The 25,416-nt window shown below is 45.5% G+C and overlaps 4 protein-coding genes across 7 annotated transcripts; 1 reads left to right on the top strand and 3 right to left on the bottom strand.

Moving 5' to 3' along the window:
• Positions 1–1,109: 1,109 nt before the first annotated feature.
• LOC112886270 (protein FAM135B-like) lies at positions 1,110–7,175 on the bottom strand. 2 transcript variants are annotated; one of them, XM_025952111.1, is made up of 14 exons: positions 6,459–7,175; positions 5,979–6,064; positions 5,034–5,188; positions 4,872–4,936; positions 4,565–4,751; positions 3,710–3,973; positions 3,486–3,619; positions 3,215–3,404; positions 3,039–3,098; positions 2,701–2,952; positions 2,360–2,618; positions 2,066–2,271; positions 1,885–1,935; positions 1,110–1,752 (listed from the first exon to the last, which is right to left on the bottom strand). In XM_025952111.1, the coding sequence occupies exons 1-14, from the start codon at positions 6,692–6,694 to the stop codon at positions 1,462–1,464; spliced, it is 2,436 nt and encodes an 811-aa protein (XP_025807896.1). In that variant the 5' UTR covers positions 6,695–7,175; the 3' UTR covers positions 1,110–1,461. The 2 variants fall into 2 exon arrangements, with proteins under 2 accessions (XP_025807896.1, XP_025807897.1); XM_025952112.1 differs by having other exon boundaries at positions 5,034–5,201; positions 6,459–6,483.
• Positions 7,176–9,021: 1,846 nt separating this feature from the next.
• Positions 9,022–17,759, bottom strand: LOC112885792 (WD repeat-containing protein 48). Of its 2 annotated transcripts, none has more exons than XM_025951438.1 (18): positions 17,463–17,759; positions 16,703–16,835; positions 16,393–16,551; positions 15,639–15,701; positions 15,475–15,564; positions 15,094–15,387; positions 14,864–14,961; positions 13,967–14,002; positions 13,742–13,862; positions 13,426–13,662; positions 12,876–12,971; positions 12,724–12,789; positions 12,526–12,564; positions 12,311–12,445; positions 11,677–12,029; positions 10,705–10,798; positions 10,106–10,291; positions 9,022–9,444 (listed from the first exon to the last, which is right to left on the bottom strand). In XM_025951438.1, the coding sequence occupies exons 2-18, from the start codon at positions 16,799–16,801 to the stop codon at positions 9,346–9,348; spliced, it is 2,265 nt and encodes a 754-aa protein (XP_025807223.1). In that variant the 5' UTR covers positions 16,802–16,835; positions 17,463–17,759; the 3' UTR covers positions 9,022–9,345. The 2 variants fall into 2 exon arrangements, with proteins under 2 accessions (XP_025807223.1, XP_025807222.1); XM_025951437.1 differs by having other exon boundaries at positions 16,703–16,842.
• Positions 17,760–20,306: 2,547 nt separating this feature from the next.
• On the top strand, positions 20,307–22,169 carry LOC112884408. The gene has a single exon (XM_025949789.1). It carries the CDS (start codon positions 20,307–20,309, stop codon positions 22,167–22,169), a length of 1,863 nt encoding a protein of 620 aa, XP_025805574.1.
• Positions 22,170–23,035: 866 nt separating this feature from the next.
• Positions 23,036–25,151, bottom strand: LOC112887502 (fibrous sheath CABYR-binding protein-like). Of its 2 annotated transcripts, XM_025953685.1 has the most exons (3): positions 24,763–25,151; positions 23,245–24,666; positions 23,036–23,140 (listed from the first exon to the last, which is right to left on the bottom strand). In XM_025953685.1, exons 1-2 carry the CDS (start codon positions 24,884–24,886, stop codon positions 23,315–23,317), a joined length of 1,476 nt encoding a protein of 491 aa, XP_025809470.1. In that variant the 5' UTR covers positions 24,887–25,151; the 3' UTR covers positions 23,036–23,140; positions 23,245–23,314. The 2 variants fall into 2 exon arrangements, with proteins under 2 accessions (XP_025809470.1, XP_025809468.1); XM_025953683.1 differs by having other exon boundaries at positions 23,245–25,151.
• Positions 25,152–25,416: the final 265 nt, after the last annotated feature.

A 25,416-nucleotide genomic window follows, 5' to 3' on the forward strand; every position in this document is an offset into this window, starting at 1 on the left:
CATTCTATTGTTCATGGGCGCTTCATCTGGTTGAACGAATTATCTTTGTTTGTTTGGATTCACGATGAATTAATTTGTTTGTGTTGTGTGTTCAACAAGCATCAGCCGTCTGAATGCTCAATTGTGATTCCTAATTGTAATCGTTTATGGCCTACTGCTCTGGTTTCTGCTAGATCGGACCTGATCAATAGGTAGCAGAAACTGTGATGAGGAAAGGTAGTCTTCCTTGTTGAAATGCAGCTGAATTCCACCATCACCTACTGATTACTTGTCTGCCTCATTTTGGATGCTTCACCCCTTAGTGTAGTCATGCAGAATGGATGATCGGCACCAGGATGGAGAGAATGACATGGGAGAAGGTTCTGTTTTGTTTGGGCACTAGCCAATTCAGCACCAAGCTGTGTAGGCAGCGCTGTGAACCTGTGATACCCGTCAGTGCCGTGAGCTGTCGGGTCCCTTGCAGAATTGTTCTTGGTCAGAGCTGTTTCAGCAGCGGTAGGCTCACCCAGCTGGTGCCGCCGCAGCAGCAACAGCCCGTCCCTCTCCCCCGGTCCCCTCGCCGGCTGCTGTCGTCGGTCGCCGTAATGGCGACCCGCCGTCCCTGGCGTCACGTTCGCGTCGGCGGCGACAGACGGGCCCCTCCACCTGCCGCTCCTCTCATATCACCGGAGGTCGGCACGACGACCAGGCTCGGCTGCGGACCCTCGCACCGTTCGTCCCCATGACCCAGTGCTGAACGGATCAACCAACTCTGCTTTTCAACAGTCAAAACTGTTTACCGCAAGTGCCATTCTGCCTTGTTCTGGACTAGGGTTCAGACGTGCAGCCAACATCACCACCAGTAACCAGATCAGGGTGGTCTCGGCTGCCACCGGAAAAGCCAGCATGTCACGCACATATGCAACACTGACTCGAGCATGACCGCACGAGAAAAGGACGGCTCGACAAGCAGTTTTAGAAGCAGAAAGTCATGGCAACATGCCAGAACAAATACAGTAATTTCTCCAAGCAGGACCAGTACACTACGCCCGGCTGTATCTGGACCATCCAGCTCTCTATCAGGCAGGCTACTCGTCTCATCTATAAAGCAGGTTACAGGCTCACAGAGATGAAAAATCAAACGTAAAACACTTGTTTGGACACAATAAGCTCACTGATCGTTAGCACATCCTAAACTGTAGTATTAAATACACCAGACAACAATGATTATGAATTCACAGCAAAGGTGGCCATCTACAGCACTATGAATGGAACTGAAAAAGAATCATCTATTTATACAAATCGAATCTAGCAAGCTGGAAAACAATTGCTGCTAGGATCTTTACAGCGCTACCCATCTTGGTGTTGGATTCTGGTGGAGCATTTATGCTATGCAAGCTTAATTTTCCTTGCTTGGTCAGTACTCAGTAGTGTGCACTATTGGTTTGGTATGTGGGAGTATCACAAAGATGAGCTGTATCGTCATCGGAATAGGTCAGGGAAAGACCACATGATGAACTTGGCGTAGAGGTCAGTCTCCAGGAACTCGATGTGGGCAGCTCTGCCAATCATAGTGTTTAGGCTTCGACCTTGATTGGACTGGTCGAAATTCACATCACAGCGCATGAATATCCGGGTGTCAGATGATGGCGCACGGATCTGATCTAAGCAGTTATTGAGCATTTCTGTGAAGACTTGGCCCTTCTTTGAGGTGTCAGATGATGCAGCTGGGCAGAGCTCAATTCTCGCGGAATGATATGGCACATAACCATCCTGGAAGAATATGTGTCATTACCATGGTATGCAACACAAGGACTACAGATGCTAAAAATAATGTAGTGCAGCAATTTATCACTCCACCCGACAAGTTAATTGAAACTATTAGACACGGGAAAAGTGAATAACCTGTGGTGACGACAGCAATATGATATTTTTGAAGTTCTCCAATGTTTTTAACTGTAGAAAGGATAACGAAAACAATAATAGTTGGAGGTAAGTTCATCTTAATGTAGAAAAAAATCTGATATAAATTGTAACAGATTGAATGGCCGAAGTTACTCCAAAGTGAAGTAGGCTGACATTGTACCTTGCAGAGCTTATAAAAGTACGTATTCTGGGGGTCTTGATCATCACTAAAAGTCAGTTGATGGATGCACTGTGCTCCCTTGAGCTTTTTTAGCAGCCAGAGTCCAGAATTGAACAAAGAATTTGAACTGTACCAGTAACCCAAATGAGGCCCTGATATTGACATGTAAGTGTAGAGATTCTTCAAGTATGGTTGTAATGCAGGCTCTGTTAAGATGGACCAAAAAAATAATAAAAAATCAGCAACATATCTATCAGTTGTTTCAAAGGATTTGTTAGGAAAGTTGGAAAAGACCTGCCAGGGCACTTCTAATGATGATGTTCCCAATGGAATGACCAACAAAACTTAACTTCAGCTCTTTGCAGCCTCCATATCTTGAAAGCTTATCCATTTTCTTTTTCAGGAAGGCAACTACTTCCCCAGCCAGCCTGCTACCCATTTCTTTGAAGTCTCCAGATGTTTTATCTTCATTAGCCTCAGACATTAGGCAATCAGCTCCAGGATCCAATAGAAGCCATTGATTTCTAACAAGACGTAAATCCAAATGGTGACCCTGTTTATTCAAATCAGAGTAAGGTTCAGATAACTACTACTTCTAACTCGGATCAAACTTAACACAGATGAATGGAGCTTGCCTGAAAACCATGCACAAAAATGATGGCTCGCAAGATGCGTCCACTTTTTTTACCAGAACTACTTTTGGGTGCCAAAGAGTCTCCTTGTAGTTTAGGTAGCACAATAGTATCTGTTTGTTCCGAAGCATCCAGAGCCAGATCCTTGCTGGAACCATGCTGCGGAACAACCATGACATGTTGTTCTATAAGAACAACAGGAACACGTGAAGGATCAGCATATATGTGCATATCTTGAACAGACTGTGTATTGATCTGCAAAATGCTTCAAATCAGTAACATGTTTCAAAAGCAAGTTTTGCACTTGCAACTGTTCTCTAAAGAACAGAGCAGTGTCAAACCTTCATCTGTGCTATGCTTTTCCTATGTAGTTCAGCTCGTGAAGCAGAGTTCTGTACAGGCTGCACATACATATAGACCGTTCAGTAGAGATAAGAGTGATAAATACTTATGAATAGAACTTCTTGGTGTAAAATGTCTGAAAGTCTACTCTAGACATTCAAGAGAGAGCAATTACATCATCATGGAACTTCCTTGAACCAGAAACTCTAAGAAGGGAATGACGGTGAGATGAGTCATCATTCATACTCCGCAAATAGCGATGAGGGATCTCAATTTTTGAGTGAACAGTCCATATTGACCATTCTGCCTTCCTGTCAATAGCCCAAACATCATGCAAGTAGTCCAATATCTTTGTTTTGTTTATCCTGAATAGATCAAGAAAACATTGTTGGACATGGCAATACACAGCCACTGCAAATACAGGATAAACTCAATAGAATACTTGCCTATGAAATTTCAAGAATGCATTCCATAGAAGTGAAAGTTGGCCGCTCACAGTTAGAAACAATTCTAACAGCTCTTCCTTGGGAAGAGTATACAGCATAGAATCTTCTGTACCATTAACCACATCATTGGGTCTCTGCAGAAGCCGAGCATAACATATTTTAAATCCATAACTTTCTTATCGTTAAGATAATCCTAGATCATCATAATAGAAAATGAAGCATACCTCTAAAAATTCATGTAAAATTCCAGCCAACTGTCCAACACCCTTGCCAGTTGCAGGGAACACTTTACTGGAATTAGGTAGCCCGGAATTTGTCGGATTAACTGACTCATATTTACCAAGATTCAAGTCAGCACCATCTAAATCCTCTATTCTCTTACCAATAGCATCACTGATTTTCTTCAATTCTTCAAGCAACATTTTCCTAGAAGTTAATAACGCCTTTACAATGTGATATGACGTAGGACCTAAACCTTGGTCTGGTACCTGCAAATAAAATGCCACTTTACTAAAAGAATTCAACAAAAGAGAACAAAAACATAACAATCAATGATACTAACTAAAATTGCAGGATCCAGTTATTGGGAAATAAATGCAGAATATTTCAACATATAAAAATGATAGCACTTACATGATTATTTATGTGCCGTAAAATAGTTGCTCTAGCAAATAATGAAGTTTCTGACTAATGATTCCCCCTAGACCCCTAAATTAAGAAGTTAATTGAACCTGTAGAGTTTGATCTCAGACATTTGTTTTGAACCCAACATCTGGGGATTGCAAGGTTTTCAAAAAGTTTGCATCTCTGGAGTTAGTACAGGTTTCCAGCCCATCCCACAAGAGTCGTGCTGGCAGTAATTATTTTTTATTTGTGGATTCAAACACCAAGTGCTTAGATCTGGAACACCACTATATTTGAGCTAAGCATCCCGATGTACTGTTTTATACGGTCATTACAGAAGTTATTCACAGTATCCAGGTTTTTAGATAATAGGTAGTTAAAACGTCAAACAAGCATGCATGGGACAGCCATTTTCAAAGAACATTAAAGCTAAAAAGCTTCACAAACCTGTGTACCTTCAATGATGGTTTAGTTGCACCAGCTTTCAGGTACACTATATGTAACGTCAGATCAACAAGCACAGCGTGGAACGCATCAAAGTGAACCGGACAGTAGGAGTGTAGACCCAGGAGAGCTCTGCGTGGGATCCTAAATTCATGCACAGCTGCTGAAGATGCGACACTAGAAGATTGAATCTCAGACCTAGAACTCAGAAAGGCAAGAGCATAATCAGTATTGCTAAATGAAATTCGTAAATACAAGTGCACTGAAGTATGCGCAAAGTCTAGGAAGAACATCACAAGTGGTAAAATGTCTACTCACCCATTGTCAAGTGTCGGGGCATAAATCAGCTCGAACTTCAACATCACAGCTGAAGCTGCTGGACCCTAAAAAAAAAAGCAAAACCCTAATAAGGCTATAGTACTTAAAAAAGGCTACAGTAATATGGGCTCAAAGAAATTAAAGATTAGCCAAAAAGCCAACCTCTTCTTCACTGTTGAATATGTTGAAAGACACCATAACCGATAGATAGATGTCTTGTCTCGCATACTTGATCCGAAACGGTTGTGTGTAGAAGCTATTATCGACATCATCTATTTTCCAAACGCCTAGCGCATCGTCCGCACCAACATCAGAAGCTGCACAATCCACCTACCATGTCATTATCTATTAGCTAAAAGATTGACAACTGCAGAGTACTTGATGAAAGAATCTCATGATCAACAGCAACCAAAATCCGCTGAGATACTTCTTTACTTTATAACAAAACAAGATATGGAAACACATCTGGAGAGAGAGCCAAAAGATAGTCACTATATCATACAAGTTGAAGAGAAGATCTAGGACAAATGTGTTCACGTGCTCAATAAGCACTCAGGAAAAAAGTATGACAGGAAGTAACGCACGGACATCCTTTGGTTCTGTTTTCAATATCTCATCATCATTTTAACACCAAAGAAAGTGCACTCCTGAACTAGCACAATTTGACAATTAAGTCAGTACAGAAAGGAACATAAGCATTTACACGTAGATTGTTAGATATACTCTTGGTATAGGTGACAAGTACAGAAACAAGGGGATATTATTGATGACACACCAGTAAAGTTATATTCCATATCCAGCTACACGACAAACTTCTTTACGTTATCAAGGTAGAATTATTAGATGGTCTGGTAGTTTCTTGACATAGGGCACCTCTGAAAAATGACAATGAATACTACCTGTAAATAGGCAACTTACTATTCTCAGTATCATATACTATGGATAGTATCAGATAGTACTACTGAAAAACAACCAAACAGTTACATACTGTATGCTAGCATATGTACCAATTTAAACATTCACTTCCACTGCAAGCGCATCTTGAAAGTGAAAGGTATCAGACCAGACGATCAAATCGCAAAATCCAGTGCCCAGAGAGATGCGCACCTTCGTATTGGACGACCCTGGCAGGTGAAGCCGGTGTTTTGGTGCCACCTTCCTCCCACATTGCACTAATCTTCATTTGGTACCATCTGCATAATCAAAAATTCATCTCATGAGAAAGAAAAATCAATGCCAAAGGTTTACACTATACAGACAAGTGAGAAAAGCTTCAGACGAGGTATCAAGTGAAAATTGTCTGCACATAGCTCAAGGACAAAGTTTGCAGTGAGGGGAACAAAATTATGGGGAAAATCAGAATTCGTCAGTTGCGAGAAGAAATGTCGGAAACAACCGACCAAATGAGAAAGCTAACAAAAGAAATGTTCGCGAAAATCCAAACACGTAGTCTAGAAATGCGTAGTGGCCGTACCCTTTACCTCAAAGCACTTGGAACTTTTCATGCTCTCCCTAAAAGGAAATAAAGAACCTAAACCCGAGAAAACTTACACGGAAAAAACAAAGACGAAAAGCGAGAATTCTCACCCCTGCTGGAACAGATCGAGGTTGTGGAAGCGGTGGATGTAAATGGCCACCTCGTGCACCGTCTCCATCACATCCGGCGGCCTGAAGCAGATCACCGGTCCCTTGCCCCCAGCTCCCGCGGCTGCTTCTGCTGCGGCGGTGTCCACCCGCCACGACGCCGGCGAGACCCTCTTGGCCGCTGAGCGCGGGCTGTCCTGGACGCCGCCGCCGACGAGGCACCTCATGCGGCTGAACATCCAAGCCGCGCCCGCCGCCCCGATCCGCGCATCCCTCCCTCGATCCCAGCGGATGGAGAGGCCTAGACTCCCTGCTCTCTCTGCCCAACCCTAGGGTATGGAAGCTTCCGGAGACTCGCGGTAGCCGAGCGCGGCGGCGGCGCGGGGGGAGCGCGAGTTCACCACTTGAACAGCGACTGCGTGAGGATGACGCGAGGGTACCTTGCGGCGCCGGTGGCGGCGCTGGGTTCGGCTGCGGCGGGACGGGCCCCTCTCGGAGGAGATTCGCTAGTTAACAGATCGGGAGGCGAAGCCAGCGGCGATGGAAGGACTGGGGACCTAATGACGGCGGCGCGTGCAACCTGGGGGTGGCGGCGGCGGCGGCTTGGTGCCTGACTGGGTGGCTTGTCAGTGGGCCCCGCTCGCCGGCGTGTACGGAGATCGGAGGGGAGGCGGAGCGGGAAAGCGGTGTGGTGGTGGAGCAGGCGAGAAGAGGAGGAAGGAGACAGGTGGGTGCAGGGATTTAATGGCCGGCTCGTCTCACTGACAGGTGGCTCTACACCGGCTGCGGGGCCCGTGAGCAGCAGGTCGAGGCGCAACGTGTCCCCACAAGTCGGTGTCCCGGGCCCATCGGCCAGCACGTGCAGCCGAGGGAGTGGACGGGAATTAATAGGGCCGTGATGAGATGGCCGTAGCTGTACAGGTACGGGTAGGTGGATTACGGCGGGTACGCCAGGCCCACCTGTAAGCGACCGTGAAGCGGCAGCCCAGCTCCGCCTTCCTGGAAAGGCGTCGGCCCCCTTCACGGCCTCACGGGCGCGAACGGTATCCTCCACCTGAAAGCGGGTTTCGTTGGAATCGCCTTCGCTTTCCGGGCACGGGTGGGCCCCGCGGCGCGGCGGTCACTGGTCCCCGGTCCCGGCTGACAGCGTTGCCCGGAGTCTCCGCCGTGGGCCCGCGGCCGCCGAGACGGGTTGGCGAGACGCGGCCGGTCCTGGATGATGGTACGCTACAATGTCAGGGCACAAGTCAGAGGGAGAGAAAAAGAGCAGAGAAAAACAAAGCACAAGGGGGTTGCTTTCTTTTTCGGAATTTGGCAGGATAATCCTCGACATGTCACTGTCACGCAAGCTCATGGGATTTGAATTATTATGGGAAGTAGTTTAATTCACATTAGCAGCACGCATACGTACACCAAACAACTCGTACGGTATCTCCAGACCGCCGTCCTCGGCCGCTGGCCCCACGTGCCAGCGAGACGGCCCCGCGGCGGAGGCGGCTCGTGGGAAGAAAAGGCGCGAGACACGCGGTCGGAGACCGCGCGCCCGCGCCGATCGAGCCAGCAGGCTGCCGTCGCGAGGAGGCGAGATCCGGACGCGGCCGGAGGGAGGGATCCAGATTGATTCCGCAGGGGGGGGCGCGGTGATGATCGCGGCCGGTTGGTGGCGGCTGGCGCTTTACCGGACACCGCCTCGGGGCCCGGCGCCGCGTGCGGCACATGACGAGAACATGCTCCGTGTCGCGGGGCTGGTGAGCCGAACGGGGATCCGATGGGAATTCGCGGCGGACAGCGTGCCGCTACTGTGTTTGATTGATCTGACAGGGAAGATGCCAGCCGTTGTGAATTGTGAGTGATCAGCTGTAGCGCCCGGCACGGCAGGTCAAGTCCCCGCCCGTAGGTGTGCTTCCTCTTCTCTATCTGCCTCCTGCGGCTGTGGAACCACGGATGAGGTATGCATGGAGCTAGGTGCTCGGTCCTGTCAGGAGTCCATCAGTGGCATCAGGGGCCTGTAATGTTGACAATTGACATGTGGCTACAAATATGGCAACCAGGATGACAATAGGAGAATGCAAGCTGCAACCTGGATTACAAAATTTGTTAGTGTATCCACCGCTCCAACAATGCACATTTCTATTACCTTAGGGAGAAAGCTTATTAGAGAGATTCTATATTTACTTTAAAAATTACAGATAATGTTAAAAAAAAATACCGTCGTGCAATATGCATGCCTCCCATTCTCGTCCGGTCTTAAGTTGCATCGAAACAGCATATTGCCAGTTTGCCACAAGATATCTGAGACAGGCCTCAGCAGTATTTTAAATCACTTCAAGAGAGCATAACAACAAGTACACATACTCCCTCCGTCCCAACGATACTCAGAAACGACCAATGAGGCATAGCTCACGACAGCAATGTTGCAAAAAACAATTTTATTGTTCTCGACTGAGTTCACCTCTTTACCAGGTCAAAACAAACAGGTCGAGAGGATGCAGCCGATTCAAATCCAATAATCGATGGCGAAACACCACACCATCGAGCCGAGAATCTACCTTACAAACCATATATGTAAAAGAGAACGAAAAAAAATACATTTAATCTTTTATTAAGCACCCAGTCTCTACATTTACAAGCTTGGCAGCCAGCAGAGAACCTTATAACCTGTGCTATGATACATCTTACTAGCAGGGCAAGATTAGGAACTTTACAAAGAAGTCGCATTTCGAGGAACAGCTAAGGTGACACGAGCAAAATATTTCTGTAAGGTGATGGTTTTCTCTCTAAGCCATAGGTATCTTCAACAGTTCAACGCCACCAAAACAACACCATCTACGGTGCAGACATGCTGAACGCATCTGGAGAACCAAGTGAGCATGTACATCTGAAGCTGCGATCATCTCGATTGGACCACTCTATAATGAAGAATCAAGTCTTCCGGCTTCTTCCAAATATATGTTCTCACTGTAGCCAAACTCATCTCTTGCGATAGAACCTGCTTCATAGAGGACACATTAGCACAACAGCACAAAAGACTGTAGCAAATTTCTTTAGAACAAAGGCCACAAAAATAAATCAATATTTAGCATTTCTCTAATCTCTATCCCTTCAGTTGCAGAAAACCTCAATCATTACAATGGTTTTATGTAGGTAGAACAGGAGGGGAGAACATGAAATTTCGAACATAAGGTAAATTTGACTCCAAATAATTTTTTACAGTGCTTATTATATATGATATGCAAGAATAAAGCTACAGGAAGATCATTATTATTTATAAGGTCAAACTGGTAAGGGTATGTTTGTTTTTTATGAGTATAATATGGCAGAATTTACTGAAAAACTAAGGTATTTGGCAAGTCCATGATACGGATTCTGCTCAATAGGTGCCTGTATACTGCAGTCAGTTTAAAAACATGGAACTAGAAAAAAACACTGGAGCTGAAAGCCTGTAACACCATAATCATAGGAACCTATTGATGATGAAAAGAGTGAACAAAACAGGAAAACATCTTGGCCAAACTATTCATGGAAGACTACTACAGGTGGCAACACAAGCTCGTTATAAGCAAAACTGTGTCTTCCATTTGTTCTTAATGTAGGTAAAATGACACCTAAATATAGAATACGCCGACTATATTTAGAGAAAAAAAACTTACCTGGTTATTGCACAATATCTCTACACATGGCTTTAGTTTTTGCCATGGCTTTAGTCCAATCCGCGAAGAACTATCTAGCGTTGAGAGTTGTGATTGACCAGAACTCAATCCCATAGCAAATGTGCTGTCAGAGCCTCCATCCAACGGTTTATCAAGAACGAGTTTCTCAACCACATAATTAGCTACCTGTACAACGACATGGAATAAGGTGTGAACTATGAAAGAGTAAATAAGGTGGTTTATAAAATGGAAAAAAATATTTCATAGTGATAATAAATTACTCCATGCTATACAGTCACGCGATAAATATCTGAATGGTTGAAATCAAGGGTCCTAAAGTATCTATTTTAAGGTTGCGAAAAATCTATACAGTTAGCTATTTTAACAGAAACATGCAAATATATAGGTAGTAAGCTATTCTGATGTCACAAACGCATGCATGCAAACACAGTTGACTGTTGACACACAAAGTTCTCTCCACGCAGAGCTGATTCTTCCATGCACCGCCAACAACCACTTCTATCATTGTGTATTGGGGGATTCACCATTTTACAACATCTTGCATTTGCTGTGGATCAATGATTTTGAGAACATCTTACTTTGTGAATCCTCAATATCCGTGGAGCACTCAGCTTCCCTTGAGTTATGTTTGGCGCAGGCGAGCCTTCAGCAGGATGCAAATAAAAGCCACATCTGCATTGAACAAAGGAAAAGAAACATCAGGAACTTTCTTTAAAAGAAAAAAGAAAAATCAGGAGCAAACCCACACATTGAAAGCCATGGTAACCTAGGGCGAACCCTATATAACATTAATACAGCCGAGCATCATCCACAAATTTTCATTTGCTCATATCTTCCTCGTTTCCAGTAAGACAAATAAAAACCATGGATGCCGATGCATGTGTGTGTGCAAACATCTTTTTCAGTAGCTCCACACAAATAACACATGGTCACAGCTAGAGGAAATATTATGAAAGCACACCACAACTGGAATTGTTCCAAAGACATAGCGCACCACTGAAGACTTAAGAACCACGGTAACTCAAAATTTAGAAATGGAATATGCTAATACATTCCAAATTAATTCATCTCCCGCAGATAGCCCTGCTAATGAGTGAAAACCCACTCCGTATCCACCCCACCCCATAGCAGCTGATTCGATCTCCCCAACCCGCCCCACCTCACTCCGCATCTTCTAGGACCCAACCCAACCCATTCTGCAGGATAAGTTGACCCCACCTGAACCAATCCTGGCCACCGCCTAAAGCTACCGTCTACTCCCAATCCCCTGACTCGTGAGAGTAGAGTGTCTGGGAACCCACCGTGACGAGATCAAGAGAAAAAATAATCCAACCCACCTTAACCCACACTTGCAGTAACCCAACCCGTTCCGACTCGCTAGCCTCTAAAACCCATTTCCACCCACTCAAACAAACACCACCTGTGAACCCAACCCGAAATACCCATTTCCACCCGCCCCACTAGCAGGCCTACCAGCAGATAACAAAGTTGCAGATATCAGGGGAGAAATATCATCTGAGGACAAAGAGGGAATTGAAATGAGCACTTACTTTGTATTCTCCTTTGGATATCGATTATGGGTGACACAGTCCACACACCACCATGGGAGATCACCCTCAGTTCCATCCAAATCAGTAATTCTCTTTCTCCAAGGCCCTCCACTAGAACCTTCTGTGATAATTGACGGAGGCGAAACCATAGAAAACTCAAATGACGGAAGCACATGAGTTGCATGGTTTTCGGTTCCATCATCCACCTCGGATCTTGACCGGGGCGAGTCTTTTGACAGAACATCTTTCCCTGATGAACTATCCCCATTCGACAAACTATGTGAACTAGACTTCTGTTTCCGTTTACTCCAATGAACTAGCAAACCACGAAGTGTCTCCTGAGCCAAATTAATCTGCACAATTTGGGGGAACCATTCAGAAGATGAGATTGGGTGGATTCAGTATCTCACTTCACTCGACTGCAGGTGGCAGCTCAGATTTTGCCAAAAATGCACTCTATTGATATGTCCAGAATACTTTTCAGCAACAAGAATTAAAAATTCATCATTAAAGAAAAAAAAATCTTTCCAACACATTTAGAAACAGAAACCACATTATCAGCTCACAAAATGCTAAAGACTGAATTGTGAAAACAGATGTAACCAGTACACATAATATAAGTTGCTGTGCAAACCTTAAGGTCTTCTTGTGCTCCAGAAACATTTAAGTCAACCGCATATATTTCAGCAGAGAAGCATTGTGGAGTATCCAGGTGGACAGACAAGCATCCCAATCGAGCATCCATGGTGAACCAGGCAGGTATGCTTACCTAATAATCAATTAAAAAATTACAAAGTAATAGGTAGCAACTTTTAATACAATATAGAAATCATGATATTTCAGTAATACCATCTCAAAAAGCTCTTTTTTCTTCTCTTCGAAAGAAACCTGCATAATCAAAGCAAATGAGTTAAAATTTTAATAAAACAAAGGCATTAAGAAATAGTGTACTTACAGAAAGGGATAGAAATAAGAAATGCCAATAATTAACATGCATGTATATATCTTAGGGAACAATCATCCAAGAAATTAAGGAGAAACTATAACCTTGCCAAAGTCTTCAATAACAGCTCCCCGGGTAATCTCCCACAACTTGACAGAACCAGCAGTATCCTGCAGAAAAGAATATGGGTGCATACGCCATGATACCACTCCTTGCAGTTTAATAACAGGACACGTAAAAGAAATTTTGTAATCACCTTTGTCAGTACATGCCTCCTATTATTCATTATCTCATGCTGGATTATTGCTGGAACTCCTGGGATAACAATAGATGGTTCTTTGTACACAGGCACCTAAAGTAGAATAGACTACAAATACTTAGTAATCACCATTAGTTAACAATTTGCTGGCAGGCAAGAATTGAATGGATATAACTGCTGTTCATCAGGCAGTGAAATATTAAATAAAGGAATAGCAGAATTAATGGATTGAAAGAACTTTGGCAGCATCTGGCATAATGTAAGAACAGTATCCAAGTAGGGAAATAAGACTAGAAATGAAACCGCTAAATCACCAGAACACGACACTGAAAAAAAGAGACCTAGAGGGCCACTTGGGAAAGATCTCAAGTTTAAGCTAATTAGATTTCTGTTATAGCACTTATTAGATCCTACTCAATTAACACTTCCAAAACTAACTTAGAAGACAAGTTAACTTCTATGTTTGTACATTATGCTTGCAACGCGTTGTCTTCAGAAAAAAAAAAAGAAATATAATTTGATAAAAGAAGACAACTCTCATGCTTACAGGTGCTGATCCCTCTAAAGAAGCTCGTGCCCTTGAAAATGACAAATTCCCAGCTAAGAATGAGCCACCCTTTTCGAAGACCTTTTGGGGTGTGTGCCCTTCAGCTGGCCATCCATAAACAGAAGAATCCGTTGTTGCAACCCATATTGTGTAATCTTGCAGAGACAACTGTAGAATAGGGTATTCATTTGTGCAGAGTAAGACACTCTCTCTTGTGGACAAATCTGTCAGGTATACCTGCAATACAGTAAATATATGAAAGTTCTGAACAATGAAGAAAACTTACTATTCAATACATGCGAGATAATTAACTCACAGATTGGTCTCTTCCACCACTGTAGACATGCCCAAATGAAGGAGTAGTCGCAAGTGCCCAAACTGAATCAGTATGCACAGCATAAGAATGAACACAACGTTGCTGTCCTAGATCCCATAGTCTGCAAAGCATATAAAATACCTAAGATGTCAAAAGTAATCAGAGAATTTATGTCAAGCACAAAGAAAGAGGGAGATGAATGGGATGTTGGAGCTACATAGCTACCTTATCATCGAATCAGAAGATCCTGATAGACAATACCTGAAAACATTGTTAAGAAAAGATTAATAAGTCATTTAATGAAAGCAGACAGGATGTAATAGTTCCACAAACCCCAGGCAAAGAGAGAAAGACCAATCCGTATTACATCTTTTTTGGTAGTTACAGCCAAAATCAGCAATTTGACCAAACATATTGAGGTTAATGTAATATCAGCCGCTCCAGGTCAACCATCACCATCACGGCCATAATGTGTCATGTATGTCATTTCCATGTCAATTCATTTAAGAGAAACATGAAAGTGGATTACATGGCACATTGCTCCACTCGGATGGTAACCAGTACATTGACTCTGCAGACTAATGTTACTGTTGACATTAGTTTATAGATCTAAACAGTTAAATTCCTGATCTGGACTGATTAATGAAATTTCATAGTTGGAGGCTTGGTGCTCGAGTGCTGACTTGATCAAAAGAATGTTTCTGGAGCAAATGTTATCCGATATAGACAAAAGACAAGACCCATTGCTCATAGTAACTATATGAAAGTATGAAACCGATGTTAAATGTCAAAAGGTCAAAGGATAAATTGAAGTATAAATCTATACCATTGTAGTGCATAAAGATGTGAAGGTACCAGGAATATATAATTCAGTTTCAGCATATCTAACACAAGAATAGCCGTTCGTTAACTAAATGCATTGCAGAACAGACCAGGCACATTTTTTTTAAAAAAAAGAGAGAACAGCACCATATCATCATCAATAAACTGCTCTTTCATGCACAAAATGTAATAGAACTGTAGAAGTCCAAATCTTTACCAGTGAACAGTAAACAAAGTGAATATTAGCATAGCATAGCCTAGATGAATTTACAAGAGCCCATTTGATAATGCTAGACACACCTTCCTGTGGAATCAAGAAGTAAGGTCCTGATATTGTCCGTGTGCCCCCTCAACTTCATCTTTTTTGAACCTGTCCTGGGATCCCACACTCGAACAACCTGCATAAAAATAAATATAAGGATTTTAGGAGAGGTCTTTTAGACAAAGTCTACAGAAACTAAAAGTTGACTGGCCTCCTAATCACAAAGAAAAAAAATCCATACTTGTCCCAAAGATGAAGAGGGCAATACCTTTTCAGTGCCACCAGAGACAAGAAGGGTTCCTGTATCATTCATAGCCAGTGCATAAACTGAATCTTTGTGTCCTTTGGCAGTAATTGGACTGTAACCATGTGTTTGTCCATTAGAGGAAGCGATGTTGCTACTAGAATTTACATTGCACAACGTTGTCAAAGCAGGTCCGGAGTTTCCATTAGGAACCTCATCCTCTTTTGCATCCACAGATTTGGCTACAGGAGCAAGAGCAGCATCAATGTCCCAAATAAAGACCTCACCACCAAGACCACCAGAGGCGACAATGTTGCTCTACAATACAGAGGCCCAAAAAAGACTGTAAAAACCAAAACAACAAAGAAGCTAAAAGTCCCACAAAAAAGCACAAGCATGGATTACATTCTTCTCGGCAGCAGCAAGACAAATCACATAATCAGAATGCTGGCGGAGAGTCCTAGTACAGGCACCCTCAGAGAAGCAATTCCACACCTGTGAAGATATACATTAGAAGACATGCACTCTCAGCAAACAATATTTAAGAACGAAAGTGTTACACAACAAACCTTTAGGGTGGTGTCTGAGGAACAGGAAACAAGCTTTTCACCAACTATGATAGCATCATTAACCTGCACAATAAAGAACAGCTTAGAACAACATAAAACACTGGACAGTACTACTATTCCACTTTACAAACAGAAAAATAAAAATCATAAAACATCCATTGCCACCATTTTTGTGGACACTGAAAATAGTAATTCTAAAACATATAATCGCTCTTCTTTCAGCTAATGTTGTTTTGTCCAAATAAAGTAACAAAGACCTAGCAAATATGCTAAAGATAAGAGAGGTTAGGTCATCCTTTGACATTGGCCTCTCTGTCAACTTTCATCCAATAACCCCACCGCTTACAGACGACACAATAATGTTCCAATTTAAACATTGAAGTTAAGAAAAATATAAAAAAGAAAAGGACAGAAGGAGCAGAAAATAACACAAACCAGCTTGAATATATCAATCTAAATGTTTGTTGATAAAATGTACTCAAAAGGTCGATCATAATGGTCCAAATAATAAACTGAGTTGATTTCATGTTAAAATAAATGGATAGTAGCATGAATGTGCTAGCATTGGATTCAAATAGTAAACCTCAGATTGTCAAATGACATGCTAAAATGTATAGACAGAAATGATATAATACACATAATTCAGAGGGATCATTTCGGATTTTCTTAAGCAACATAACTAAGAGATATTTCAAGCACTCCTTGCTATTTCAAACAGGAAAAACAGCTTGGATTAAAAAAGAAAAGGGCATACCCAATCAACATGTGACTCAAAAGTTGCTGAGAAGCTTGCATTCCCATTATTTAATTCCCATCTTTTCAAGGTACCATCACGACTCCCGCTAAAAAGATAATCACTTGTACTAAATGCAGAACCATTTAGATAAGCCAAGCAGTTGATCCCTGCACAATGCTGAAAAAACAAACAGAATGAAATGTATCAGCAGGACATAGGAGTGGGGCATGGATTGTTCGAAACTTATGGAGAATACCTAGGAACAGCTAGATCTAAAGAAACAAAATCAAAAGAGCTGCCAGTGATGGTTTATTTATGTACAACATACCTTTTTAGAATCAGCATCATTAAGCACATATGTGAAGCGCTTCTCCTTTCTCGGTCGAGTCGAGCCGGCCGTGTTACCAGCACTCCCAACACGATGCATTGAAGGAAGCTATCTAAACTTGGAGCAACTAAACCTACAAACTAGTGATAAACATTTCATAAGGGCACTGGGATCACAAGATAGCCAGTATCTAGTAAGGTTCAGCACAGCACGAACTTTTCACAAGTATCTGCTTGGCAAATTTGTGCCTAGAAAAGGTCTAGCATCTATTAGGGTCACACCGGCTCGACCGCCTTTCGTGTGAAACAAGGGCAATTCGGAAATAAAAAAAAACGGAAACGTACCATTCCAGACCTCTAATATCAATAAAAACACTTAATGCTGAAATGGAATGTTTCCTAAATTCTGACAACTGAAAACTTAAAAGATGACGCTTGTAGCCAAACAAGATAGAAAATCTATGGAAAGGGTACAATCTGTTCAATGAACGGTTGAACACAAAAGGTCAAAAATCTAAGTCAGGGCAAAATTGCATGATCACTGCACCACTAGTTTCCACTTTCGCCCAATCAGTGAGCCCAACACTATCGAATCAAGCTCGGCACGAATCAACCCATTAATCGGCAACTGCAGCGGTTTAAAACAGAGGAGATTGACCCGAATAGTCGTATGGTCCGCGAGGCTACTGCGAGACGGGGGCAAGGGTGGACTAAGTAGCGCGACCACAGCATGCACTACGCAGCAAGCAATCGATCGTCACCTGGGATCGGGCGACGGGCGGCGATCGGCGGCGCGCCGGCGTCGGGGTGCGGGCGCGGCCAGCGTAGAGCCGGGGGCGCAGATCTAGGGTTTAAGGCGCCGCGGCGCGGCCGAGGCGCCCGGAGGAAAGCAGCGGGAGAGGCGGAGTGGACGGCAGCGGAGCGAGCGGGCGCGTGGGGTTAGGGAAGTGGGGCGGCTGCAGCGGCGGCAGAGGCGGTGGAAGTTGCCGCGGCGCGGGGCGGACGCGACGGGGCAGAGGAGGACCGGGGAGGAGGAGCCGAGGAAGGAAGGTGGGTGTCGTGTAGTTGGCTATGACGGGGTGGGCCGGGCCGAACCGGGCCTGAGACGTTAAGCGAGGTTGTATGGGCTGAGCTGGGCCGAGCTGAATCAGCGGGGGGTTGGACGCTTGTGGTGGACGGGCCGAGGCAGCGAATCGCAGAATCCAGTAGCGATTTGCTTTTTCGCTCATCTGACTGAAAACAATCCCATGCATTCGGTGTATTAGCTCTGAAGTGATTTTCTTGTTACATATCCTGGCTGGGGATTTTCTGGAAACAAGCTCTTACTCTTGTGCGTTCTGGCTGGGGATTTCCATATATATGTCAAATACCTTGCATTTGGTGTATTAGCTCTTATGTAATTTTCTTGTTATATACTTTCTTCGTACCAAATTGTAAGTTATTTTGGCAAATTTAAATTATAATTTTTGCTATGTATCTAGATGCATAGTAAAAAATACTTATCTAGAAATCTTAAAACGACCTATAATTTAGAACGGAAGAAATATCGTTAGTAAAAAAATTATTGCAGACTGATAAGATGAACCAGTCTGTTGTAGATACTACTTGCTAATTGTTAACACCTTTCTTCCTTCGTATGTTGCCATTGCATTGCTGCTTGTGTAGCCAGGGTTCAAAGCTTTCTTCCAAACTAATATTCTTCTTTTCACTAGGGCTGAGGGCTGAAGGACAGTGGGTTTCTCTTTATCTTTCGGCAGAATGAACAGAAATCGACTACGAAGTCTTCATTATGTATTGAACAATTATTTTATCATGCAATATATTATGATGTCTGGTTTCTTGAACAAAACTTATGTGTTTCCTGACTTCCTGTCATCGGTTCTTACTCACCCATAGTACCTTTTTCATCGAGAAAGAACTTATCTATCTGCTTTGAACGCTATGTGTTTGTTGTGTTAACTAGCCTATCAACCCGTACTCCCGCACAGACTAATTAGAATTAATATAAAAATAAGATGTATAGCTAATAATTATAATTATATATCTCATGCTCTCTTTCATCTAGTAATATTCTAACGACAATACCCTAAAGATACATACTCATCATTATCGAGTTGCAATATATCTAGTTAGTAACAATATTTTTTTCACTTTGTATCACACCTCCATATGTATTTGATATGTATTTAATTGAACCATCCGTTTAAGCTATGTGAACAACATAAAAATTGGTATTCTTATATCTTCCCCGTACATGGCACGCACCATAAGTAGTATTTTTATATAAGCAATAACATAAATAATATATTAATAATGATAGACATAATAATTTATAATTTTTTATTGGTGCATTTTAAGATTCTATTATAATTATATAACTTAGATTCAGATTTAGAAGTTAATTTAACTTTTAATAATAATATAATTAGATAATTTATATACAGACTTAGGGGTTATTTGATATTATTTTTATAATGGCATATGTGGGTAATTTTTATGAAGATTAGAAGGGTTACTTTAGATTATTTTTTATAATGGTAGAGGTGGGTAATTTAGATACATGTTTAGAGGTTACTTTAGCCTATTTTCACAATGGCAGATGTGGATAATTTATTAGAAAAAATAACAGATCCAATGACTATTATGATTAGAGTTGTCAGATTAATTGCCGGATATTTTTGTTTTCTATGAGAATTTTTAGGATTTCTCTAATTTTTTAAGTGTTCAATTCTGGGTGGCTTCACGTGGAGGATTCAAAAGGAAACATGGGAATGTCGTTTACAATGTGGATTGCTGTGAATGGTGTTAGCTCTGAAATTGAGCTTTGGCTCCTTTTTCTATTTTTTAGAGTTTAACTCTAATCATTTACAAATTACTGTGATCCTCAAGACATACTCTAGCCGTGGAAGGACTTTTGCTGTGGTGTGGTCCAACCCAATGGGGGAATCGCCCAACAAGCAATTATTCTTTTTTTGTAAAAAAAAACTACATTGATTCAAAGCAAGGAACCCTATGCCAAGGTTGGTTCGAAGCAAGGTACCCTATGCCAAGCAAGGTTCGTCGGTTCGAAGCAACGAACCCTTTGCTATGATTGAAAGCAAGGAACCCCCATCAACCTTACACGAGCTTTTGATAGAAGAAGACCAGAAGCCATGGTGATGGAAGTCCATTTTGCATTGTTTTCTATGAATCGAAGTCCAGTCATTTTTGCAAGTCCACATTTAGTCTTGAGGGATAAAGCTCTTCCGGTCTTGGAGCATTAAGGTAAGTTCCATTTTCATGCGTTTTTTGGGTAGTAGTTATTCATTTGCTAGTCTTTTATTTATTTTCCCCAGGAGTGAAGTCTTTCATTCACCTGCTGCACAATTTAACTCTCCTCAATTGCGCTATTGGTAGCGTAATTACTATTACTTGTGTCACGTTTCGGTTTTTTTATTTGCACATAAACTGATTAAGACATCACTAGATAAATAATTAAGACATCCCAAGAACGTAACCTAAAGTATATACATGCATGTTCCCTGACATTTTATTACCTAATAATGATATATGATTCGATTCTTACTTTTTATGTGTGCATATATTTCAGTGGAGTAGACAATATAATGGTTGGTGGGATAGAGCACCTGTGGAGCGAATGGGCAGTCCAGATCCTGGTCTTGCTGAGCCTGTCATTGCAAATCTTCCTCTTCATCTCCGCCGACTTCCGGAGGCGTAACGCCTCCACGGTGCTGAGAGCCCTCCTCTGGCTGGCGTACCTGGCCGCCGACTCCACCGGGACCTACACCATCGGGCACCTATCCATCGGTGGCCTCGCGCGCGCGCACGGGCTCGTCCCGTTCTGGGCGCCTTTCCTCCTGCTGCACTTGGGCGGCCAGGACACCATCACCGCGTACGCCTTGGAAGACAACCGGCTCTGGCTACGGCACCTGCAGACGCTCCTGGTGCAGGCCCTGGGAGTTTCTTATGTCATCTACAGGTACATATCTTGGCAGCCGCAGCCGCAAGCAACCCACCGTAACTTGGTTGCTGCCAGTATACTGATGCTGGTGGCTGGTGCTGCCAAGTACGTCGAGAGGATATGGGCGCTCAAGTGCACCGACAACGAGGGCATGAACGACTTCCTTGACAAGCGATGCGAGGAAAGCTACGGCGCCCCTTCGTACGATGATGCCATTGGTGACCTGGAGAAGATGGACGCAGAGGAGGGCATCCTATATGGTGCTCGCACCCTGCTGGGCCTATGCCTGCGCATGTTCCTGGCCCATAACCCAGGAACATCGCACTACGAGAACGGAGTCACTGGCTATTTTCTGGGTAGGAAGCAAATCTACGAGGTGGTTCACATGGAGCTCTCTCTCGTCTACGACATCATCTACACAAAGGCGAGGGTGGTTCACACCTGGTATGGGTTCTGCACCCGCGTCTGCTCGCTGCTTGTTGTTGCCTCTGCGTTCCTGCTGTTTCAGGGCGTCAGCAAGGATGGCTACGCTAGGGCCGATGTGGCCATCACCTACGTCCTGCTGGTTGGGGCCATCCTCGTGGAGCTCACGTCAGGGGTCAGCGCCATATGCTCCACCTGGACATGCCATTACTTGTACTGGTGGAGATGGCATCGACTTCATGGTGTAATCATCTCTCTCCGCCGGCTCGTGAAGGCACGGAGAAGAAGAGCCTGGCCCGCCACCATTGGTCAATTTAACATGATCGACTACTGCGCAGGGCCCATTTCGGTCTCAGAAACGCTTTCCAGGGTAAAGATTCACCAGCTGCCTTCTCCTAAGCAGGTCTCTGCACGCCTCAAGGATTTGTTGCTTGACGAAATACTGAGGATTGCGGAGAGGCATGTCGGCATGGAGGAACCCATGAATGCCCTGGGCCAGAACCCGGAGCTACCCGCGCTCGACGCGGACTTTGATGCCAGAATCATCATCTGGCACACAGCTACCAGTGCAATCCTGTTCGCGGTCCACGTTCGAGACAACGACAGCGACCACGCAGAGGCCGTCGAGGTGCTGTCAGATTACATGATGTTCCTCCTTGCCAAGCACCCTGAGATGTTGCCTGGCCCGAATCGCCGCCCCGTTTACGCAGGGGCGCTGGTGTGGCTGAACAGTATCTGCGACAACAACATTGGACCTCCTCTGAACCGTACCAGAGCAGAACTTGCCCGGGACTTGCTTAAGGAAGGGCGTGAGCCTGATAACCCAGTCCGGAGACACAAGAGCCCGTGCAAGATTGGGGCTGAGCTTGCCATCGACCTGCTTAACAAAGGATGGGGAACGCAGCATCTTTTGCAGGCGATCTTTGGCTTGTGGGTGGAGATGATGTGCTTTGCAGGCAGCCACTGCAACAAGGACTCCCACATCAGGAATCTGACCCGTGGAGGCGAGTTCTTGACCATTGTGTGGGTTCTCACGAGGCACCTCGGTGAGATCACGCGCGATAGACGTGGCCTGCGGTTGTGATGATTTTACAGGGTGGTTGTGTTATGAACTTATGGTACCGTTCTTTGTTGACCCAATTTTCTTCCTTGTAAAAGAGCCATTGACAACTAATAGAACATGTGACGCCTCTTTGTGCAGTACCGAACAATCAAGCCTGATAAATCTGTCCGTGTAGTGAGCTTGTGTAATACTGTGACATGTCCTGTAGAGTAATCATCGCCTTATCCATCCAGTTGTGAACCTGTGGTGCATATTTATATTGCTTGCTAGTCAGACTCGCGCGCTAGCATTCACACAACATCCACCCTCTTCCTCTCCGACCCTTCGAAATTCAAAAACAAAGAGTTATACAAAAAAGTTATCCATGCATATGAACTCTTCTTAAGAAAAGGTTATATATATATTTATATATATATATAACTACATTTCCTTTTTTCAAAACAATACTATTCCAGATAATATAAGGTATCTTCAGAAAAAATTTATTTAGTTAGCTTTTCCGAAAATAGTTATTTAGATAGCTTTTTAAGAAAAAACATTTATATATGTTCTCCGTTCAAAAAGTTATTTAAGGTTGTATCAATAAGGAAAATCAAAAGGGAAAAACAGTGCTGCAGTGGCACCACTTGCCGAGGACCGAGCGTTGCGCGTGCTCCTCCTCGTTAGAGCACCAGCACCACGACCGCTGCCGATCGTTTGGCATTATGTAATCACCGGGTATTCCGGTGTTCATAGAGGACCTTTCTGTGTTCAAAAGAGCGGGAGAGGGGCTTTTGGAATGTGCACAATAGATGGTCCGGCGAGTGAGGTGTGGTTTACCAGGATCTTACAAAATTCACTACGAAATTGAGCCATCAGTTTGAATGGTTTGAGCCTACAGATAGCACCCCACTTGGTCATTTGGTCGGCTTTCTTCCAGGTTCAGAAACAGGCTCAGGTTCAAGCTCAAGCTCCAACAAAGAAATGGCAGCGATCAGTGGAGGGTATGTACCCTGCAAACGAATGTGGATGGTAATTGCATCAACTGCTTGCATTCTGAAAATCAGCTACGCTTGCTATAGTAATCACACGAAAATTCCGCCGCATACTAGCATACCAGGCTACGCTACTCCACACAACACCTGCTGTCAATCTGTCATACACGTTGAGGAGCCGAGACGGCCGGCTCACCCGCGCTGCTGCTGCCGCCGCCGCCTCGCCGCGGCCACCGCGAGAGCGAGCAGGATCAGCGCGGGGGCGACCAACATGCCCAGACGGAGCCCGCGGCGCCTCCCTCGCCGCGGCCGCCGCCCTCCTCTCCTGCCGCGCCTCCTCCTGCCGTCGCCAGCACCTCCCGGCTCGTCCCCGTCAGAACTGCCTTCCTCGCTGCCAGATTCGCTGCCTGGCGGAGACACTGGTGGGGTGGGGGTCGGTTCTTTTGGTGGCTCGACCGCTGGAGGCTCTTGCACCGGTTCTTGCACTGGTTCTTGGGCCGGCGTCTCCTCCACTGCGGGTTCCTCGGCAGGCGGCTCTTGCACGGGTTCTTCGGCGGGCGGCTCAGCCAGTGGTGTCGGCTCTTCCACGACCGGTTCTTCTGCGGGTGGCTCCTGCACTGGTTCTTCGGCCGGTGGCTTCGCCTCCTCGGGTTCCTGCACGACGGCCGGCTCGGGTTTAGACTCCACGTCGCACGGGATGTCCACCGGCGGGTTCGGCACGTCGGCCGGCGGCTCGGGCTCGCGGCGCGGCGGCCCGAGCACCTCGATCGGCGTCTCCACCAGCGGCTCCGGCTCCGCCGGCTCGAACACGACGTCGCACTCGATGTCCACCACCCGCGGCTCGGCCTCGACTTCGACCGGCGTCTCCACGGGCACGTCGCGATCCTCCTCCACCTCCACCGGGGTCTCCACGGGCACGTCGCGATCCTCCTCCACCTCCACCGGCGTCTCCACTGGGACGTCGCGATCCTCCTCCACCTCCACGGACATCTCCACCGCCACGTCCGTAACCACCGGCACCGGAGTCTCCACCGCCACGTCCGTGACCACCGGCACCTCCGTAACCACGGGCACGTCGCGCGGCGGCGGCTCGGGCTCGTCCTCCTCAGACTCGACGTCGACCCAATCCTCATGCCCCAACTCGAGGCTCGACGCCTCGTCGCCGAGCTCCAGCTCCATCTCGACGTCGACGTCGTCGTCGCTCTCGCTTCCCGCGCCGGACGACGACTCGCACTCGCAGCCGGAGCTCTCGACGTCGAGCCGCGCCTCCTCGTCCCCGCCGTCGTCCGGCGGGCCGGGCCGCAGCTTGGGCATGATGACGACGAGCAGCCCGTCGTCCTCCTCGAAGCCGACGGAGATCCGGCCCGCGTCCACGCCCGGCGGCACGCCGAACACGCGGCGGAACCCGCCCACCACCTGCCGGTGCGCCACCCGCACCCTCCCCGACGCCGCCTCCACCGCGAACGCGTCCTTCCTCGCGCACGCGACGGCGAACTCCGCGCCGCCCGCGCCGACGCGGACCTCGACCTCATCCTTGGCGTAGCCTGCACGCGCGCGCAACAACCGCCGTTCATCACGCTCTGCATTGCTAGCGCACGCCAAGTGAAATGGGCAGTATAGAGAGAGACATCCACGCGTACCAGGGAGGTGGGCGAGGACGAGGAAGGCGGCGTCGGTCTCGGAGGTGGCGAAGGCGAAGTCCTCGCCGGGCGCGGGCGGGCAGTCGACTTGCACGGCGAGGTCGAGGTCGAGGTCCATGTCCATGGCGCCCGCCTGGCATGTAGCGGCAGCCGCACGAACGATCTGCCATGCGTGCGGGTGGATTCTTGTGGCTTAAACCTCTCGTACCGTGCCTGGACCAAAATGTGAGCGCGTCTTGAGCCCGGATTTGGGCGGCGGGGTGCCGTGCCTTTGGTAGCACGGATGCATTTCTCTCCGGGGTGGGTTTGGAAGAGATGCTCCGGCCGGCGGCGGAAAGGGGGCGGGAGAAGGAAGACTTAATTGGTACTCGCAACTCACATGGACAAAAGGGGTCCCTTCATATTTGAGCCAGCATGACAGATCCCGGGTTAATTTAATTAATTCCTTCAGTCCTTGCTTCGGATCAAGTTCATTCAGTTCCATCCATGCCTCGAATCGGTCGAGTTGACGAAACTAGCGAGGTTGCTAGTCTATTTTTTTTATAGTGATACGTTTTTTCATTTGAAGGTAAATTGATTTAAACAGTTCTATTTTGTTGTTTCATTATCATGGTTTTATCTAAGTGGAACATGAATTCATTTTCAATACTAAAG

This window comes from Panicum hallii, chromosome 3, assembly GCF_002211085.1.
Source record: "Panicum hallii strain FIL2 chromosome 3, PHallii_v3.1, whole genome shotgun sequence".
Classification (NCBI taxonomy): Eukaryota; Viridiplantae; Streptophyta; class Magnoliopsida; order Poales; family Poaceae; genus Panicum; species Panicum hallii.